We start from the raw sequence: 20,140 nt of genomic DNA on the forward strand, positions 1-20,140 counted from the left end.
TTTAGCAAAGAGACAATGGTCTCTGATCGCCCTGATGTCAGACACTTCATTTCCTCCCCTTATGCCATTGGTGCCTTTTAAGCTACTACCACAGTGCTGGAGCTCAGAGCAAGTGAGTCTGAGTAGGTGAGTCCATGTGTGGGTTAAGAGGAACTGCTTGGTGCTCCAGAATTTTCTTCTGCCAACTCAATCCCCACTGGTTTTTGCAGCCATAAGTTATCTTCTGAGAGCTGGGGACCTATCTTCTGAGCACTGGAACCCTAGGCTTGAGGGCCCGATGTGGGGCTGGGACTCCTCACTCCCAAGATATCCCTCCCAAATTTTTACCCACCACACATGGGTGTGGGACCAGCCCATTCTACATCTGCACCCCTCCCACTAGTCTGGATAGATGGATGTGGTTTCTTTAATTCTGTAATTGTCAGACTTCCATTCAACTTGGTTTCTGACAGTTCTGAGTGATGGTTGTTCTGTATTTTAGCTGTAATTTTAATGTGGTTGTGTGAAAAGGCAGGCCCTGTCTGCCTATGCTGCCATCTTGACCAGAAGTCTGGTAGGAGAAAGGTCTTTATGAGAGATGGAGGGAGCCAGGCGAGGCCAGGCCAGGGGTGCAGGGGGAGGGGAGCGGGGAAGCCATCAGACCGTGCCCAGCCCCTGCTGAGAGGAATGAGAACAGGAGTGTACAAGTGTGCTGGACTACTGTGTAGTCTCAGGAAGGTTTACAGAATTGCCAGGGAATCCTCTAGCCAAAGTCAGCTGTCACTAGAGTCCTTATTTCCTCAGGAACTTTCGTGCCCTGGTGTCCCTGCTATTTCCAGTCACTGGTGGAGAGCAGGTGAGAGAAGCGTGGCCTCGGTGCAGAAGCAGCAATGGACTTCAGGGCACAGCAGCTGGGTCCCTGGGATGATTATGCTGGAATTGGAGGTCTGTGAGGCATCTCCTCATAATTAATAATTATGTAACATCACAAATATTAATAATTATTAATTATGACAAATCGTATAATCATATATTTATTATAATTATATTTGTAAGTATATACATACTATAATAATTGGATTACAATTAATAATTGTGGGATTCCACAATTATTATCCCTATTGTACTAGTTGATAAACTCAATCTCAGAGAGGTTAAGTCACCTGCCCATAGTTTGAAGCCAAGTTTAATACAACTCCAAAGCTTTCTCCCGTGCAGTGTGCCTCTGAGCTACTGACCACCACATCACAGGCCTGATTTCTCAGACTCAGTAATTCAGCAGAGGGTAGGGCACACCATCAGCATCCCAAGGGTTTTGGAGGGGAATGTGTTTGAGCTCCTGTGTAGGAAGAAAAAATCCTGGCATGTCTCCTATGCCCCCACAACACCTAGGACCCTGAGTCAGAGCCACCTCCTCCGCCATGTGCCTTCCTTTCCCCAGCTCCCTAATCAGAGGGGACACCTCCCCCTCACTCTGGGCTTCTCTTACAGCACCTGCCAGTCTGCCTTACATCTACGTCATTTGCAGTCACTCCTCGGTGTTCCCATCAGGGGCACTCACTTCCCAGTCTTAGAAGTGGCTCAGGTAACCTGCTCAAGATCAGAAACCAGAGGGCACCGAACGAGGCTGAGTCTCAGATTTGTCTCTGAGCCATCCTGCCTACACACCCAAAATACATGCAAATAACCATAATTTGGTGAGCAGAGCTGCTGACATGGGGAGAGACTGAAGGAATCCCCTTGTCTCCTCCAGGTCTGATTTTTCCAGTCGCCCACAATGTGAGCAAGGACGTCTGTATTTATCAGTTTGGGGAACTTCAAATGTCCTCTTATTCTATCCCCAGTTTGCCCCACTGCTGACAGCAAATCCTTTCACTGACCTCTCATTCAGAAAGCAATATGCAAAGTGCATTCATTCACAACTCGATACTGTCTTTTCTGGCAGCGCCTACCAAAACGTATGTAACCTTTGATCTAACTATTCCGCTTCTAGGAATCTGTCCTACAGAAACGCTCACACATGTGCACAAAGATACTGTACGAGATGTTCTCAGCATTCGTTCCGATCGCAAACAAATGGAAATAAGTGAAACATCTATCCAGAGCAGAGAGTTAAATAAATTACGGTGCATCCACACTGTGGAAAACTCCGCATCTGTTTAGAAAAAACGGACACGGTGGTTCGGAGGCCTGCCGTGAACACACGCTGAGATATGCTAAGTTAAAAAAGCGAGTTGCATGTTGATTGACAGGTATGAAAAACTTCTGGAGTTTAATTGCACAACAATGTGAAAATATACTTAACATTACTGAACTCTACACTTAAAAATGATTAAGAGGCCAGGCTGGCGTGGCTCATTGGATTGAGCAACGTCCTGCCGACCGAGAGGTCGCCAGTTCAATTCCCAGTCAGGGTACATGCCTGGCTTGCAGGCCAGGTCCCCCATTAGGGGTGTGTGAGAAGCAACTTATCGATGTTTCTCCCCCTCTCTTTCTCCCTCCTTCCTTCCCCTCTCTCTAAAAATAAATAAATAAAATCTTTTAAAAAATGATCAAGATGGTAAATTTTATGTGTGTTTTACCGCAACTTTTAAAAAAGCAAGTTGTAGGACACCAGGCCTAATGATTGCACTTACACTTATTATAACCTTCAGTGAAATTCCTACTGTGTTTATAAGCATGTATGTGTGTACATAAATTAACACAAAAAAGTTTTAAGCTGGATAAAATCCAACCAAGCTATTAAAAGAAGTTATTTGGGGAGTTGGCATAGCTGGGTGAGGATGTGAAGAGCTTTCACATTTCATACCGTGTGCATATATAACTGGGCATACATAATCACTTCCATGTTTGAGTTAATGAAATTGCTTGTGTTCATTGTTCTTTAGATACATTCACCATCCAACAGCTACTGAGCACCAGCACTGGGTCGGCTGTCATTTTCAGAACCTGCTACCAGATCAGACCAGACTGGATTTCCCTCTATTCTCTTCTTTTGTGCAGACCAGCTAGAGAATGGCCTGCTTTGGTCCCCCACTGTGAGTGGGTGAGTGGGGTGAGAGGTAAGGCTATAGTCTCACTATGAGGGCCTTTTCCTTAGAACAGGTTTCTGACCAGAAAAAGGAGACGGCTGAGTGCCAGAAACCCACAGTCCCCTCCAGGTCTTACTCTAAACACCAGCTCCCCATGCACCGCAGGCTCCAGTCACAGCTAACCAAGGTCTAGGTCAGACTCAGCAGGCTCCAGTCACAGCTAACCACGGTCTGGGTCGGACTCAAATGAGATCGTGGTTTCTTTGAAAAGCAAACCTCCAGCTGGTGGTTTGGAGAACCACAGGTCTCCAAATCAGAGAAAAGGGCTGGGAGAACTCTGCTCATTTTGAAACTTGAGGCCTCCTCGCCCAAGGGAGGAAGCTGAAGCTATTGGATGAACAAGAGGCCCACAGCTGCCAGGATTGAGAAAGGACCGAAATCACGTTTCACATGGTCTCAAACAGCAGTGGCCTGTGCTAGCAGCTGGCCTGCACTCGGGCCAGAGCGAACCAGACTGGGGGCTCATTTGCATAACCTTTGCAGAACCTTTGCAGATGCTTTGCATCGCAGGGTCCCAGAAACACTGCTCCCCTAGGATCGAAGAGGTTGACCAGAGAGGTTAAGACCAGAATTTGGTCACAGGGAGCCTGAGGGACAGAAAGGAACACAGAGGGAGAAGAGAGCCTGAGAAGGGGGTGGGGATAGCAAAGGGGAAAAGCCACTCCCAGATTTCACTTGCAAATCCTGGCATGGTTGTTGGATGGGGTAGGAAACTTCACAGTCCCTAAGAGCCAGAAAATTATGCAAACAAGTACATTTGCATAGCAGTTCAATGGCCCTCGGGTCCCAGGGCTTCTCAGCACCCCACCCCCACCCCACACGCGTAGGGCAACACCACCTAGAAGCCTGCAGCCCTGACAGCTAAGGCTTCCTTGGCCAGAGGCTTTTAGCAGAAACTTCCCTTTGGAGCAATTACTATTCTCTCCAGTGGATGGATGTACACTCCAAGGGAACCCCAGGTTTGAGATGTTAGTTGCAAAAAATAAAGTGTGGAAGCCTGAGTACATTAAAATGAGCTTTTGTAACAGGGAAGCTCCCAAGGGCTTTGTGTTTGAGATACTGAGCGATGGAAGCGCCGCGATCTGGCGTGAGAGCTCTGGCTTCTCCGTGGCGTTCATGAAGCAGGGTGCAGCCAAGAGGAGGGCCCCAAGAAGGGATTTGTAATGGGGTCCAGAACTCAAGGTGTCCAGGAAATGTTAGAAAAATATATATAGGATGTCCTCACCCCCACAAGCCTGAGCCAGGGGAAGGGACACATGGAACAGGGCCATTCAGAGCTGTTTTGGGTAGCAACAGCTTTGCAGCTAACCCCTGGCACAGTCATTTAACATATCTATAACCTTTAACTGGTTTCATAGATATGTTAAATAGCTGTGCCCCTGCTTTGAGCCAGGGGGATGGGAGAGAATTCCACCCAAGATGGGCCTGGGAAGCAACTCCCCCTGGTTCCAGGGCCTGCGTGAGAGCTTGGAGATGATTGGCTCCACGCCATGGAGCCACACCTGCCCGGACTTACTATGGCAGCCCAGTAAAGCTGGAAAAATACGGGGATGCTGGCAGGTGTAACTGATTGTAGGAGGAGTCGGAAATGGGGCTGCAAAGGAATATGGGCGCTGGGATTTAAACCTAGGCGTGGCAGCCATAGAAGAGAGGACCACGCGGTTCTGGAGGAAAGGAGAGAGGACCACGAGGTTTTGGGGAAGAAGGGAGAGGATCATGCAGCTTTGGCAGAGTGAATAGGAGAGGACCGTGTGGTTTTGGAGTGCTTCTTTTTGCCACGCGGCTTAGGCAGCAGGAGAGACTTTGCCGGGAAGAAAAGGGGAGAAAGGACTCTTGCTGGTGGGCCATGAAAAGGTGCCACGTGGCTTTCGATTGACTGGAGATCGCAGCAGCCACACAGCTGATGGTGCCGGGAGCCTGAATCACGGACTTCTACTTATTTTCCTGAGATACGGTACCCAGACTGAGCACAGGGAGAGGGAAGGACTGTGCATCTGTGGGTATTCTAGAAGACTTTAGTATCTTAGTGAAAACATTAAGTCATTACTCTAAGCCTGTGTAACTTTTAAATAAATAATTTCTTTCCTTGTCTCTCAATGCCAGAGACTGGTGAAGTCTTTCCGCTGGCGGCGGGCATTTCGAACCTAGTAGGTGTGTATGTGTGGAGGGGGGACCCCCAGAGACAGAAAGAGGGAATCCTTTCTGTAATAATTTATCGTGAACCGCCCCCCCCCCACGTGTTCTGTAACGCTCAGAGGGCAGAGGAACGACGCAGCCCTTGACAGCCGTTCATCCCAGTTTTCCGAAGGACCAGCTCCAATTGCACCTAATGTCCTTTTCTACAGTGATCTGTAAAAGGTGCGACAAAACACGACCTCGGTGTGAAGTATGACTTCTTCATAAGGCTTCTTGAAAAAGTAATGAAGGGTGAAGAGTAGGTGGGGAAATCCCTGTGTTCCCAATTTTTGGTTTGGGGGAAGCAAACATGGTGGATGAGGGGAACCCAGGTTAGAAAGGCTGGGAAGAGAATATGGGCAGAAAACACCAAGAACACTCCCAACAGGGTAAGTCAGATTCCCCACAGACAGAGCTGATGGAGTCAAAGGTCAAGCTGAAGAGTAGAAAGTAGTTCAGACTGCGAGACAAACAGGCCAACCCGAGACTCGGAGAAGGAAGACACTGGCCCTGATGGGAAAGTCTCCACCGTGCAGTTCTCTCATTTTTTACCATCCAAACTGTCCTGAGTGCCAACCCAAGGGCTCCTCAGGAGGCGCTCCGGGGTCTGCCGGAATGGCGCCCCCTCCCACACCAGACACCTGCCCTGTTTCATGAAAGGTTGATTCTTCCCACCTCCCGTCCTGCTAACGTCTGCCATCCCCCCCAGGAGCCCCCTGAGGGTTAGACCCACCCATAATCAACCTTGCCACCCAATGTCCCTGGCGCTGGGCGTTGCGCATAGCAGGTGCTCCAGGTGAGCTGAATGAGACACTGGCGTCTGTCTTTACTCTTGGAGAGGGGGAAAGTCTTCCCAAAGAGCAGCTCGGGCCTGAGACCAAAGCACAGACCCTGCTGGAAGGGTGGCCTCAAAGGGCTCAGGTCAGTGGCCCTGCTGTTCTGTTGCACACACACCAGCTGGGCTTCCTGCCTCTCAAAGTCCCCATGTGGCTGAGTTTAATCCTCACGTGCCTGGGGTGGGGTGAGGTGGGGCGGGGCAGGGGAGGGGGCCAGTGATACTATCCACAAGACATGGACTTGATGGCCTCTTCCATAACATGAGGACACGGGGCGCACTCCTTTTGACCTCATCTCTCCAATTTCTAGGGCCCTAGGAGGCTGCCCTGGGCCACCTGGGCTTGGATGACAGCCCTCACTGTCTGGAGCCCGTTTGGAACAGGTCAATTCAGACCACAGAGGGCTGCGTCCTGCGGATGCCGGGAAAGACAGCACTAGGCCTTTCACTGTGGCGCAGGTTTTGTGCCTCGCTGACAGGGAACCAGGCAGGAACCAGGTCTAGAGCTTGTTTGTTTTTTCCAAAGCATCGTGCATGTAGTAAGTGCCGGGTACTTAGTGATTTGGTTTGTTGGGTGATCTCTTCACATTGTTCTGATTGATTGAATGCAGGGAGAGGTAGATGAATTCACCAACAGGCCCCCCCCCCCCAGAACTGGAGCCTGGTGTCCCTTCCAAATGAGTGGCTACCCCCACACCTGGCCAGACTCCCCCTGTGGTGGTTGAGGTCCCTAACCTTCAAGAGAAAGAGCCGGGGAGGGGTTGTACTTCCTGGGCTGAGGCCGCCAGGGCTGCCCCCTAAAGCCTCCCGCATGCCCGCTCTGGCCCACCTGGGGAGTGCCCGGCAGGCTTGTTTACATGCACCAGTGGACGGCACAGCCACTTTCCCCAGCCTCAGCAACCCCACCCGCCTCCCTTAAATAACTGAGTTTCCTTCACACCCTGAGCAGACGGACCTGCCCAGCCTACCCACTCATCACTCACAGCCCTCCGCATTTCCTGTCTCTAACCGAGTCAAAGGAAAACCCCAAATTTACTGTTATTGTTTACCAACCTGTCTCCTCACACCAAGGCTCAGAGACAGGCCCCCAGTGTGAGGGCAGGAGCACACACCCAACCCAGACCACTGGCTCCAAACCTGGGGTTCCCTGCGCCCTCTGGGCAGGGCAGCCCACCTGAGGGTGGGACTGCGGTAGTGATAAAGGCCACCAGACACCTGGCACCTTACAAAGAATTTAAACCATCTCCCTGAACTCCTCACACTATCACCACCACCACCCCCCCCCTCCCCCCCGTTTTCATAGAAAACTCCACTCTACTCAGCAGAGGCAGTGTGTTTGAGGAGCTCTACACGTGGAAGCATGAGATCCAGGTCGGATTCACCTCTGCTTAGTTCTGGAGGCCTTGGGAGAGTCTTCTTCTTCTCTGAGGCTGTTTCCTCACAGGCAGTTGGAGGCCACACCGACTACCTCAAAGGCTTTCATGACTGAAGAAATCAGAGTACTGAGTCACCCAGCACGGTACTGGGGCTCAGCAGGCGCCCATGAGTGTCCTTAGCCCTCTTTGCATCTCATACCACTGCAGGGTGTTGGCGAATCTCATCCTGTAGTGCCCGTGCAAGCCAGCATCTGTGTTTAGGTACAAAAGCGCCATGGCCATCCCATCTGGGAAGAGGTTAAGTTGCCCCTAGAGACAGGGAGGGCATCACAGAGCCAGGCCAGTGTGCCAGGTCAGAGCATCGGGGAGAGTGGAAAGGCCCAGCTCACCGAGCCAGACTCCTCTTGGCCCTTCACCCTGGCCATCCTCCCTGAAGGCCAACTCCAGGCCCACCCTCACTGGCCACACGGATGTCCTGAACTGGGCTCACCCAGAATAAGCAAGTGTGTGGGGCAAGAGGATGAGAAGGCTGTGAGACGGGCCTCTGGTGGAGCCGTGATCCTCAGACGCCACATCCTAATCCCTGGACCTGTGAACATGTCACCTCACATGGCAACATGGACTCTGCAGGTGAGATTAGGGTCAAGAACCTCCAGGATTATCTGGATAGGCCCAATCTAATCACATGGGGCCTTACAAGTGGAGACTCCTTCCTGGTTAGGGGGGAGGGTGCGCTAGTAGGAGGGTCCTCGAGGCGTGCTGCTGCTGGCTTCAAGGATGGGGGAATAGGGCCATAAGCCCAGGGATGAGGAAACCTCTAGAAGGCAAGGCAACAGACTCTCCCAGAGCCTCCAAATACGAACACAGCTCTGTTGAGACCTGGATTCTAGCCCAGTTATGCCCTATCAGACTGCTGACCTACAGAACCGGGAAACACGAAATTTGTGCTAAGTCATGAAACGTATTATGACAGCACCAGAAAACTAACACAGCCTCCCCAGACAGCAGAGTGCTGACAAGTCCTTCTCTCACCTCAAGTCCCTTCCCACCACCCTAGCCCGTTCCCCAGGCTGTCACCGCGGACACCTTCGTAAGCTCACACAACCTAACGATTTCTCTGAAAGCAAAACCGTACGTTGGTTCATCTGAGCAGTGGTTTCTAGAGTGATGACTCGAGTTTCAACATAAGACCCAACCACAGCTGTCCTTTCGAGACTTATGCAGGGACCACCCTGCCTGTGCCCATGAGCCTGAACGGAAGGGGTGTGACCCACCAACGACTAAGGACATAAGGAGGCCTGGCATCCAGGCAGGAGACATGGTCTGAGGAGGAGATTCCGCAGGTCTTGGGGTCCTGAGTTCTAGTCCTAACCAGTGAGCGGCGTGGCCCACAGCACATGCCTTCACCCTCTCCGTCAGCGTCCTCACTCAAAAGACGGGCAACCACCCTGCCTCACCCTTCTCCCCCGACAGCTCTGAGGCTCGAGTGAGAAAATGTGGATTTTACTGTCTGACTGGGATGGAGAGCAGTGGGGTCAGTACACCAGTTTCTACCTTGGGCCCTACAGCAAACCAAGCCATGTGATCTCACACATCCCCCTCTGGGCCTCTGGGAATGGAGGGGAATGGGTCACAGGAACCCTGAGGTCTCTTCCAGTTCCACTGTGTTTTTTGGTTTCTGCCTGACCCCTATCGCCCCCTACCGGGAATTTCAGGAACTACACCAACCTCCCCTGGTCTTCTCAGGATTTGAACTCAATTAACCACCACCCTCTTCTCCCTAGACCCCCCACACCAGTTGGCCAGGCCAGGCTGAGGGTGCCAGTGTCTAACTATGGTTAAATGGGTGAAAGAAGCATGTGCCAAGAAGCAACTTGGCTCCTGATTCATATTTGGCAAGAGTATGGGCGCCCAGGCCCTTCCTGGCACCTCCATCCTGCTCCAAAGGAGATGAGCATTAAAGCCCCTACTCCAGACACACTGGCCAGGCCCACAGGGCAGGCACTGGCTGCTGCTCGCCCAGGAGGCCCTCCCCTCCTCTCGTCCCCTCCTGTACCTTCTCCTTCCCTCCAGACCCTCAGGTCCCCTCCCCTCCCCCTCCTCCTATCCCCACCCCTCCTGTCCTCTGCTCTTCTCTTCAGGGACACCCAGCCTCTGCCCTCCCAACATGTGGGAGGAGAGGTGGAGGGGTCAAGGGGCTAAACTCCATGAAAAAAGAGAAACAAAACCTTTCAACTATTAAATCCGTTTAGTAAAGACAATTCGCTCATACAAAACGACAGTTTACAACACTCTGAGTGCTGGACACCTCCAGACACGGGAGGCACTGCAGGCACTCGGAGCCCCTCCCCCGAGACAGAGAAGACCCTGGGTGCCCCTCCACCACCCTGCCCTGAGGGAGATGAAAACTGAAGTATCACTGACCCCCCCACCCCTGCCCCAAAGGGACCATGGCCCTGAGGACCTCTCCCGTGCTGCACCTCAGTAATACTGGGGGAGGGCCCCTGCCCTCCCCTCACTGGCCTGGACACAAGAAGCCAAGTTGTTTTGGGTGGGGGTGACGTGGCTAATGGGGAAGGGGCAGAGTCAGGACATCTTTGGTGTGAAGACCCCCCCACCCACTAGGCCACACAATGGAAATGTGTGGGAGGACCATAAGGATGGTGTTACCTTTGCCCATAAGGGGTAGCTGGCCAGTGCCCCCAGAGCCCAGGGCAAAATACAGAAGCTCTATGTCACTTATAAAGTGCCCAGGCTCACCCACGTGAGCTGAGAGGAGGCCTGTTGAGAAATGGCTAAAAATGTAAGAAAAACAGACAAGAAAGGGTTGATAACGGCAGGAAGGGGAAGCAGAGGTTACTCGGCAGATCAGTGCCTCTGAGGACTAGGACCAGCACTAAATGGGGAGTGAGGGTCCTAGGGGTGGGCGGTCCAGTCTTCCTGATTTCGTGCCAGTGCCTACTCACTCCTCTCCACCTCCCAGACTGGCCAACAGAGAGAGGCCACGGAGGGCCCGGCTCGGAGTCCAGACAGGCTTCCAGGCACTGTGGCAGGCCCGACACAGGCAGGGCCAGCTCACGCAGGGAAAGGTTCTGGAGCCCCAGCAGGGCCCCTCCTGCCCGCCCTGGCCCCACAAACGCACAGTCCCAGGCACACATGCACGGGCGCACACGCACACTTGATCACACTCCTATCTGCCTGGCACATGGGTGATGTCTGAGGGCTCCAGTAGAGGACATGGGTGGCACCCTGGCCCTAGCCCTCCATGGCCTTGAGCTCCAGAACACCTCAGCCAGCGGCGAAGCTCAGGCTGTGGCGGGGACTGGGGCAGGTGGGACAACACACAGGGACACTCTCTATAACAGGTTCCACAAATACCCTTTAACAAGAGGAAGGGGTTTGGGGGAGAGGAGAGGGGAGGGGAAAGAACAGTAAGAGAAGTTTCATAAAAATTCTAAGTCAAATTACTGATAAAACTGCAAAGTGAGCACAGGTTCAAGAGCATCCTGCTCCCTTCTCTTCATGCCCTCCAGACCTCTGAGCCACTCCCTCTCTGGTGTGGCGGGAACTGAAGGCAGAATTCAGCCTCTCAGGAGGCTCCAGACAGACTCCGTGCAGCCGAGGAGGAGGGGAGGCAGCTGCAAACGGTTCCGCATCTCTTCATTTAAAATATATTTCCAGGTCAAGAGTTATTGCTTGTCCTCCGGGGGAGGACGGGCCGAGCGGCTCAGTGAGCGAGGGCTGCGGCCTCCAGAGCCCGAGCTTTCTTCCGCCTCTTCAGAAGCAGGGGATTGGAGGCATCTTCAATCTTTTTTATCTTGATCTGTTCATAGTCGACACGCATTGTAGCCAAGGCACTGGTCATCTCCTCCTGGGGGGAAGGGGTTCCGGCAACAGAGAGACATAAGAGACATAAGTAAAGGTAGGATGAGGGCGAGCAGAGCAGAGAGAGGGCAGGCAGGCCGGGCAGTGGGTCCAGGACTGACAGCAGCCTCAGCCCCAGGCTGAGCTGACCGAGTTGGCCACCACGGCTGCCACTCTCCCAGAGCCTTCCAATGACCGCGCAGGGAGGCAGAAAGAGGCCAAGGAGCCAGGAGACCTGGGCTCTGGTCTGCCCCAGCCACTCATTAGTTGTGTGACCTTGAACAGATCATTCCCCTCGCTGGGCCTCAGTTTCCTTATCTGCAAATGTCCTCTCAGGTCCTTATAGAGACCCCGGGAGTAGAGAGTTGTAGGGAATAATCAGTTGAGTTTAGGCTGCACACAGATTCCTCTGCCCCAGCCTGGTCAGCAAAGTGGCTCAGAGTCGCTGTTGTCACAGGAACAGGCAGCCCCCCGGGGAGAGAACACAGAACCAAATCCTCCCCGGCCGGCACCGTGAGCTGCGCCCCAAGCCTCTCTAGGCCAGTGGTTCCCTCACCTTGACATCCTCCCACCGCTCCTTGTCCTCCTTCAGGACCCGGCTGGTGTGCAGGGGGGTCTGAGGGACCTTTGTTGATTGCTGAGGGGAGAGAAAAGGGGTCCAAGTGAAAGCCTGGGCAGGGCAGAGTCCTGGCTAAGGCCCTGTCCCAAGGTACAGTCCCCAAGGATCCAGGTCCCCCTGGCTGCCAGGCTTACCATGATCCAGGGGTGATTCATAAACTCCGTGATGGTCATCCTCTGAGTGGGCTCTGTTTTCAGCAGGTTCCGGATGAGCATCTTCACTGTGGGATGACACAGGGGACAGAGCCAGCTCAGGGGCCACTCTCCTGCTCCTTCCCACCATCATCAGGGAGACACTTGGGGGTGTTACACGGGGGCAGACTGCCCAAGGGCCATCCCAGCTACCCACCACCGCAGGCTCTGCCTGGCCCTGGGGCAGGGCCTTCACCCAGGCTGGGCACGCCCAGCTGCTGTGCGCAGTCCACAGCTACACCCTCCCCCCCCCACAGACACGTGTACACACACACACACACACACACTCACACACACACAGGGTCTTCACCTTCCTCTGATACTTCCGACCACTCTGGGTTGGGAAATTCATACTGGCCCATTCGGATGCGACTCTTCATGCCCGGAGAGATGGCAAGGCCATGGTTGGAATAGAAGGGCGGATACCCACACAGCCTGAGCCAGGGGAAGCAGGAAAAGAGGAAGAGTTGGTGTTATTTAGGGTAACTGCACCAGGAATAGGCTGAGAAACAGACTTCTTGTAAAGGTCACAGAGAAACGGGGACTCGTTGATTCAGGCACAATATAGAAAGCCAAGGGCAGGGCCCAGGATCCCTATACACCACGCCCCTAAACCACAGGTTTCCCTGCCCACTAGCTAGTTTACACCCATCACTTAACTATCAGAACCCACTAAGCAAGGGGACATGCGGGAGATTCTCAGGGAATTCCCCACCCAGAAGGGGAATGCTAACCTTTGCCTCTTTCTCTCCTCCCAGAGAGGTCAGGCCTCCTCCCACCTCTGTGCTGGCCCGGCCCAGGCCCAGGCCCAGCCCCCTCCCTCCCCACGCCCTCCCCGGCACACTTACAGGATGTACATGATGACACCCAAGGACCACATATCACAGGACTTGTCATACTTCTCTGGGCCCAGCACTTCGGGAGCTGCAAACCAAAGGGCAGTGTGGGTGGGCTGGCACGATCACGGTGACCTACCGCAGTTTCTCTGTGGATGATGCTCCCCCCAAGCCCCCCAGCCAATCATGATGGGACCATAGCTTGGGGTGGAAGGGGAATAAAGCAAAAGCCTTCCTCCAAGTGGAACCAAGGGCTCGGACCTTAAGAAAAAAATCCTTGACAAGAGCCTTTCAGACCCATGATGTCCAATGACATCGAGGAGATTGACAGACACATTAGCGAGCTGACCCTGAGCCATCAGCAGGGGTCCAGAACCGAACCTGTGTACCCGACGCCACTTCGCCCCTGGTGGAGATGAAGGCTCTTCTGGGGAGAAGTGCCCATGTGCCCAAAGCCCTGCCCACAACCTCAGGCAGACAATTTCCTACGACACTTCAATCCCAGTTTAGCTCTGCAGAGCCCCCGTCAGACCAGGCCGAACCAGACCCGGTGCCAGAGAGCACTGCGGGACACAGCTCTCCTAGGACCTGTGGCTCCAAGATCGGGAGAAGAGGGTATGAGAAGGCTCTGGGGAAGGACAAGGTCTGGGTTCCTCTGGACTTACCCACATAGTATGGCGTATAACAAGGAGTAGTCAGCGAGTTGTGGCTGGTGGTTTCCTTGGCAAAGCCAAAATCAGTGAGTTTCAGAATGGCGTTGGGCCTTTTGGAGGTGTACAGGAGATTCTCGGGCTACAGAAAGAGACACAGAGAAATAATAATCCTGCCATGAGGGGCTCTGGAAAATCGAAAGGGTACAGATAACTTCCTTCCTTCCTCCGCCAACAGCCACTTGTCTAGCCCCTATGATCTGCATGCCATCGGCTGCATGTGGTCAGCTAGCTCCTGGCCTTCCAAGAGCTGACGGTGTGCTGGGAGGTAAGAGACTAATGCACAGAGCCGGCAATAAATACCACAGGCAGAGAAACCAAAGGTATGACTGTGTGCTGCTGCTTGGGGACCACGGGGCTGAGTGTGGCCACAGAGGCTTCCCTGCTGGCTTGGAGGTTTGCCGAGAGAGGGCAGACCCTGCAGAGCAGAGAATGGTACCCTGCCCCCCTCTGCCCTCAGGAACCAGGCAGCAAGGAGGCAGGATGACTCTGGCAATCCTTCCTGGGGTCACCATGATCCCAGAGCCCTCTGCAGCACCTGAGTTGGGGAGCGGAGTGGGGAAGGGGTGGGTGAGGAACAGCTGGCACCTTGACATCCCGATGAGCGATGTTGATTGAGTGCAAATACTGAATGGCCTCACCAATGCTCTTCATGATTTCTGACGCTTCTATAGAGGAGAGGGAAACAAAGTCACAAGACTGTCATTAGGTTTAAAAACTCAGTATACTAGCCCACCCCCGACCCCCATGCAGCCTAAGGCTCCCTACATTCACCGCCCACCCCAGAAACCAAGACACAAGGAGCTGCCTAGGCTACGCTGAGGACACTAGCCCAGGCAGCGAGCCGGAGGAGGCAGCAGGCCTCAGCATCTTCCCAGCAGGCAGGCACTGCAGAGGGTCCCCTTCCGAAACCCCTCTGCCCTGCCTGCCCAAGGCATATGGCATATCCCACAACCGACCCTTTCTACCTCTTTCTGTGAATGCCTGATCTCCTCGGTCCTGGATTCGGCTAAAGAGTTCTCCACCATCCAAACTGAAAAAAAGCCACAGTTAGATCTGGGGAACACAACACCCCACCACCAGTTTCCATCATCCCCTTTCCCCCCAAATTCAAGCATTCGTATTTTAAAGCTTTGGGGCACATCTGGCCAGCCCTCAGAAAGTGAGGGTCCCGGGCAGGGAGTGGGGAGGCTGGGCCAGCAGAACCAGCGAGGCTGCCTACCACTCCATCACGATCAGCAGGCACTTCCGCCCCGCATACAGGTTCTCATAGACGTCCACGATCCGCACGATGTGTGGGCACTGGGAGGCCCGCCAGTGCAGCTCCACCTCGCGCCGGGCCTTGGGGCAGTCCTGAAGCATCTACGAGCCAAACAGCCTCCTGAATAATGGCACCATCTCTGGAGGGGGACAGCTGGCTGCTGGCCCACATGCCTGCTGACATCCCCACTGATGCACTATAAATTCCCTCCACCACCAATCCTCTACCGAGCCAGTCCCCTTGGTGTTTTGCCTGGCCGCTCCTTCTCCTAAATCCTGACTCAGAGCTTTACAGCTCCCGTATCTCCTCTGACAGAAACCCCGGTGTGACCCCTTGGGGTGCCCTATGCAGCGAAGGGCACCAAGTCCACTCTAGAAGGCAGGCAGCAGGCAGCACCAGAAGGCAGGGGTGCAGGAGGCATGGGAGAAAGACAGACCAAGGAAAATCAATCCAATAGTGGACAGGGGTCTGGGGAGAGCAGAGACTCAGGATTTGTAAGAAAAGGCACTTCCACAATCCCTCCAACCCAGCACACCGAATCCCGAGCCACGTTCTTTCCACTTCTGTGGTTTACCTCATTTGACCACAGATGGCCTTGGAGTTGGCCCGGAGTAGTTCAAATCCTGATTCTCATGAGAAGTGCAACCTTAAGCAAGTTCTTTAACTCACCAAGCCTCCTTCCCGTCCCCTCATCTCTCCTGGACCAGGTGGCCAGGGGCATCAAAAGAGCCTAAATCCATCATGAGTCTCAGGGGCTGACTCTGGACTAGTCCAAGCAAGTCTCACTAAGTCCAGGCACTTTACTAGGGACTGGCTTGGAAGTCAGCCTAAGACCAACGTCGGCCAAGGGGAACTTGGTAGGAAAATTAGCTCAGAGGCTCATAAAGGGAGCACAAAGACCATACGTCAACTCCCCTGCATATGAGACCTGGGACCATGACAGTCACCTTGGTGCCATGAGGGGAACCAGCCTAAGAGGAAGAACCCACACACTGAGGAAGGCAACCAGGACAGGGGGCTACCTGGATCCTTGCTGGTATCACCACACATCCTTTATGGCTTGTTTTTGGTAAGAGCCAAAAAGCATCCTGATACACCGCTTTGTAAATGGGTATAAATTTGTTATAAAGATTAAATAAAAGAATTCTGCAAAATGCCTAGCATGTGCTCAGTAAGCGGAACTGTCATTCTCATTACAGAATGTTTGCTAAGCGCCCAGTGCAGATGCCACAATCATTAAGACAAGGACCCTCACAGACTTAGCGACTCTGTGGAAAGGCAAGATTAGCACCACACAGGACACACCCCAACTGCCTCAGACAGGAGAGGGCTGGGTATGAGGCAGGCAGCCAGGCTGAGAAGGAAAGGCGCAGGCAGCAGGGAAGGCTGACAGGCAGGGAAAAACGGCGGGAATCAGGGTTGACTCGGAGGGTGCAGGGTTGGGGTGGGTGGGTGAGCTGAGGAACCTGCTGGAAAGTGCATGAAGCTTGGTACTTAGTAAGTAAGATCAGATGGCCAAGATGGAGCCAGACACAAAGGGCAATGAAAGAATGGCAAACACAAGAATTTCTAACAGTAAAACTAGCACTCATTTTATGCTATGGCCCATGATACACTCGGCCTTTTCTAATTTTACAGTAATTGCCATTTTACAGGATGGGACAACCAAGGCTCAGAGAAACAGTGTGTGCCGGGCTCAGATTTGGAGAAAGACAGAGCCAGGGTTGGAATCCAGGACTGGTGGGCTGCAAAGCCCAAGCCTTTTCCACCATACACCACGCAGCTTTTAGAGACAGAATGGAGGCAGAGGCTTATTAGTCTCAGACCGCCAAATGCAGACTGACTTTGCGTAGGCGATCCTCAAACAGACGCCCAGTTAATTCAGTCTCCTGAGGAGCCGGCAAGAGGAAGGTCCCTGTGGGGTCACACTGCCACCTAGTGGCCAAATGAGGACACCGCACAAGTCCTGAGTTCAGCGAGCCTCAACTTCATGCATTTGGGTGCACCAGGAAAAAAATTTATTTTCCTTCCTCAAGCTCTATGAGGAGTAGAAGGAAGCACTGGTTGATTTCATGTGCATGTAATTTAATTCCACAAGCATTTATTGAGCTCCTACTACGGGCTGTACATTGTATAGGACGTCAAGACCAAACAGAAGGGTTCTGATCCGAAAGAACGCAGGCTGAGGATGGGGGGCCGGGGTGCACTAGGAATACACACAGGAAATACTTATAACCCAGTGAGGTAATGGGCTGTAAGACTGACTGAGAAGCTCGAAGGATTCAGGAGCAATGGTTCCCAGAGCAGCCACACAGGAAAGACCTCTATCGCCCCCAATGGGCACACAGGAACTGAGTCCCTGAGAAAAAGAAAGTTGTCAAATTTACTCAAAGGCAACAAGAAGGCATGGGTCAATTTCTGGTTGTGTAACCTCGGAGAGGTCCTTACCTTTCTAAGCCTGTTTGGCTGCTCTAAGCTCTAAGTTAGGGGGGATAACACCTACCTGGGTCCCTCCCTCCTAGAGCCACTGTAAACATCTAATGAAATAACACCTTTAACTGTGCCGTGTCACCAGACAGGCACTCATCACTGAACCAGCAGCATAACTGTCTCTCCATCACGTCTATGCACAAGTCACCTGGAGGCCTGTAGGCTGGGTTTCTGTCTGCAGCCTGGTGACCACTGCCCGGGAACCAGCTCCGAGCTGTGCTGAGTGAAGAAGCGCCAAGGCCCAAACCCAAGTGCACACCCCTCCTGAAATGACAGCACACACTTGAAGCTCTGTTCTCTGCCTGAGGCACATTAGTGTGTGGCATCAGGCAAAAGAGAACTGCAGCCAGAAAGCCTGGGTTCACATCCCCTCCAGGCCCATACACAACTCTCCACCGGCAGAGCAACCGGCTGGACCTAGTACCACACACCTGGCCTCAGGAGGCACACACAACTCACTCCCAGTTCTGCACTTCCCCGCTTGTCAACGAGGCCACTTTACATTTCTGAAAAGGGTTTCCTCATCTGCTATACTGGATTCCATTCAACAAAACAAGCAATTGTAAAGAATGATATTCTTTAATTCTGAGAGAAACATAATAACAATTTCCCATGAAGACTGGTAACTGACATGTTTATCAAAAGTCCCCGAGTGGATATGACAACCAACGCAAGCAATGAAAGCAAGACCTTCAAATCAGTCAGGAGGGCAGGCTGGCTGACGTCATGGGGCAGAGCTGGGAAGAGCCAAAGAGGCTTTGCAGACAGCTGTGGCGCGCAGCGAGCCTGGAGAGAGGAAATCAAGAATGTGCTAATCTGGAGTACAGGGCTAAGTAAAGAACGGCAGGGGAGGTGCCTGAGCTCCGAGCCAGAGAGAAGAGACAAGGAGAGAAAGCAGGATTCCCAAGGTGGTGACAGGGGCAACCAGCAGAGATGCGGTGGAAAGTTCAACCAGAAGCCGAGTCACCTAGGAAAGGTTCCACCTCTCTGGCATGGAAAAGGGCAGAGGACACCCAAGGGCCTGAATCTGAAGGGGGGAAGCGTCTTCCTACTAAAAAGCCACACAGGCTCTTGGGCAAGGAATGTCTGCCTAGAAGGGACTGTGAAATACTTTAAACCCATGCTAAGCCCGGAACAGATACTGTGACTTCCCCCCTCCCTCCAAGCCTGCGTCTGAAACTCTTGCACTGCAGAAGGGACTGCAGCTCGTGCTGTTTTGTATTAGACTGCAACGCGGCAGGCAAGGCCACCTCCCAATGTGGCAGGGGCCCGGCACCAAGCCACAGAGTCCACTGCCTGGGAGGGACCCCTAGGGCTCCCAAAATGCTGTTCCTAACTCTCTGTCTTTGCTGGAACCTACAGGGAGGCGAGGTGGTCCCACTTATCTCCCCCACCAATCTCCCATCCTGGGCTCACATGAAAAGACTGCATAGTCAAAGAGTCAGCATACCAAGCCTAGCTGAGCAGAGCCAGAGAAGAGGAAGAAACAGAGCCCAGGCCAGAGGCCGTGCTCACCAGCAAAGTAGATTCGAGGACAGGAGGGAACAAGCTCAGGCCCCAGTGGAGCCTCCCCTTCCCAAGCTCCTCCACCACTTACCAGTTTCTAATCCCTCTGTGCCTCCGTTTCCTATCTGTTAAACAGGGTAATAATAGTACCCGTCTGTATTAAATAAATTAACACATACACTATGTAAATTACTAAGAGTGGCACTTGGCACACAGTGAGCACTGCATTCGTGTTTGCTGATTGTTCTGCTGACCCTAACTCCCACCGCCCCCGCAGTGTGAGAGTCCCACTCAGGTGGGGAGCTGGACTCCCACTCCTGCCCATCTCATTTAAGGCATCAGCACTAGGCAGAGGGGCACCCAGAACACCGGAAGGGAAGCGGTTTGGGCTTCCTAGGCCCTGAGCAGTCCAGCCCCCTGCCTATGCCACCTAAACAGGGCCACTGGCAGCAGGGCTGCCGTGAAATGAGAGGAGAAGCCAGCCCTTCCCAGGAACGACCCTGTGGCAAGAGGATTCGGAAGTCTGAATCAGACTCTGTGCTGTCGGTGTGCAGCGTGTCTTCTTGTTAAACAGGGCGGCCCTGCACTCCCAGCAGGGGCAGAGGTCACACAGAGAGGGCTGGGGCTGACCTGTAGGTCTTTCCAGGCAGAAGAAAAGAGGAGAACTTGGGAAGGAGGGTAGCTGCCTGGGCTGGCATCTGAGCAACCCCCTCCCACAGAGCCCAGCAAGCAGCAGGCAGCCTCAGATCCAAAGGAGCAGGGGAAAGGGAAAGGCTGCTGCCTGCTGGGAGCGCGCTGTGTAACTTGGGTGCTAAGTAGTAGGAATGGGGAACCCTCACACCCTTCCTTACACCCACCCCAGGAGGAAGTCTCCTATTTTATAAATAACAAAACAGGCTCAGAGATGGTAAGCGACTAGTTCAAGGCCTGTCAGCCGGTTGTGCGTGGCAGGGCTGGAACATGAACTCCATCCCCACTGCTCCCAAAGCCTCTTGTCCACCACCCATGGCAAGGCCAAGGGGACGAAATCTGCCCAAGGCTGTGGTGTCAAGAGCCCAAAGTGGGGGCTGAAAATGTACATATGCCTTAAAGTATAAACCCTTTGGCCTTGAAATTCCTTTTAGAATTTGACCCTAAGGTACTAATCATAGATGGAGCTTTTCAAAGAGATATATGTATATTTTATATACATATATACATACATAT

General features: G+C 53.1%; 1 protein-coding gene across 2 annotated transcripts in view; it reads right to left on the minus strand.

Moving 5' to 3' along the window:
• Positions 1 to 9,686: 9,686 nt before the first annotated feature.
• MAPKAPK2 (MAPK activated protein kinase 2) overlaps positions 9,687 to 20,140 on the minus strand; it is a 44,284-nt gene continuing 33,830 nt past the window's right edge. The window contains exons 2-10 of one of the 2 annotated variants that reach the window (XM_053915228.2): positions 14,900 to 15,039; positions 14,646 to 14,710; positions 14,266 to 14,345; positions 13,633 to 13,759; positions 12,980 to 13,055; positions 12,442 to 12,566; positions 12,075 to 12,160; positions 11,878 to 11,958; positions 9,687 to 11,328 (exon numbers count right to left, since the gene is read on the minus strand). In XM_053915228.2, coding sequence (XP_053771203.1) covers positions 11,185 to 11,328; positions 11,878 to 11,958; positions 12,075 to 12,160; positions 12,442 to 12,566; positions 12,980 to 13,055; positions 13,633 to 13,759; positions 14,266 to 14,345; positions 14,646 to 14,710; positions 14,900 to 15,039 — 924 coding nt within the window. In that variant the 3' untranslated portion in view covers positions 9,687 to 11,184. Of the gene's footprint in view, positions 11,329 to 11,877; positions 11,959 to 12,074; positions 12,161 to 12,422; positions 12,567 to 12,979; positions 13,056 to 13,632; positions 13,760 to 14,265; positions 14,346 to 14,645; positions 14,711 to 14,899; positions 15,040 to 20,140 lie in introns of both variants that reach the window. The other variant, XM_053915229.2, reaches the window with a different exon arrangement.

This window comes from Desmodus rotundus, chromosome 12, assembly GCF_022682495.2.
Source record: "Desmodus rotundus isolate HL8 chromosome 12, HLdesRot8A.1, whole genome shotgun sequence".
Classification (NCBI taxonomy): domain Eukaryota; kingdom Metazoa; phylum Chordata; class Mammalia; order Chiroptera; family Phyllostomidae; genus Desmodus; species Desmodus rotundus.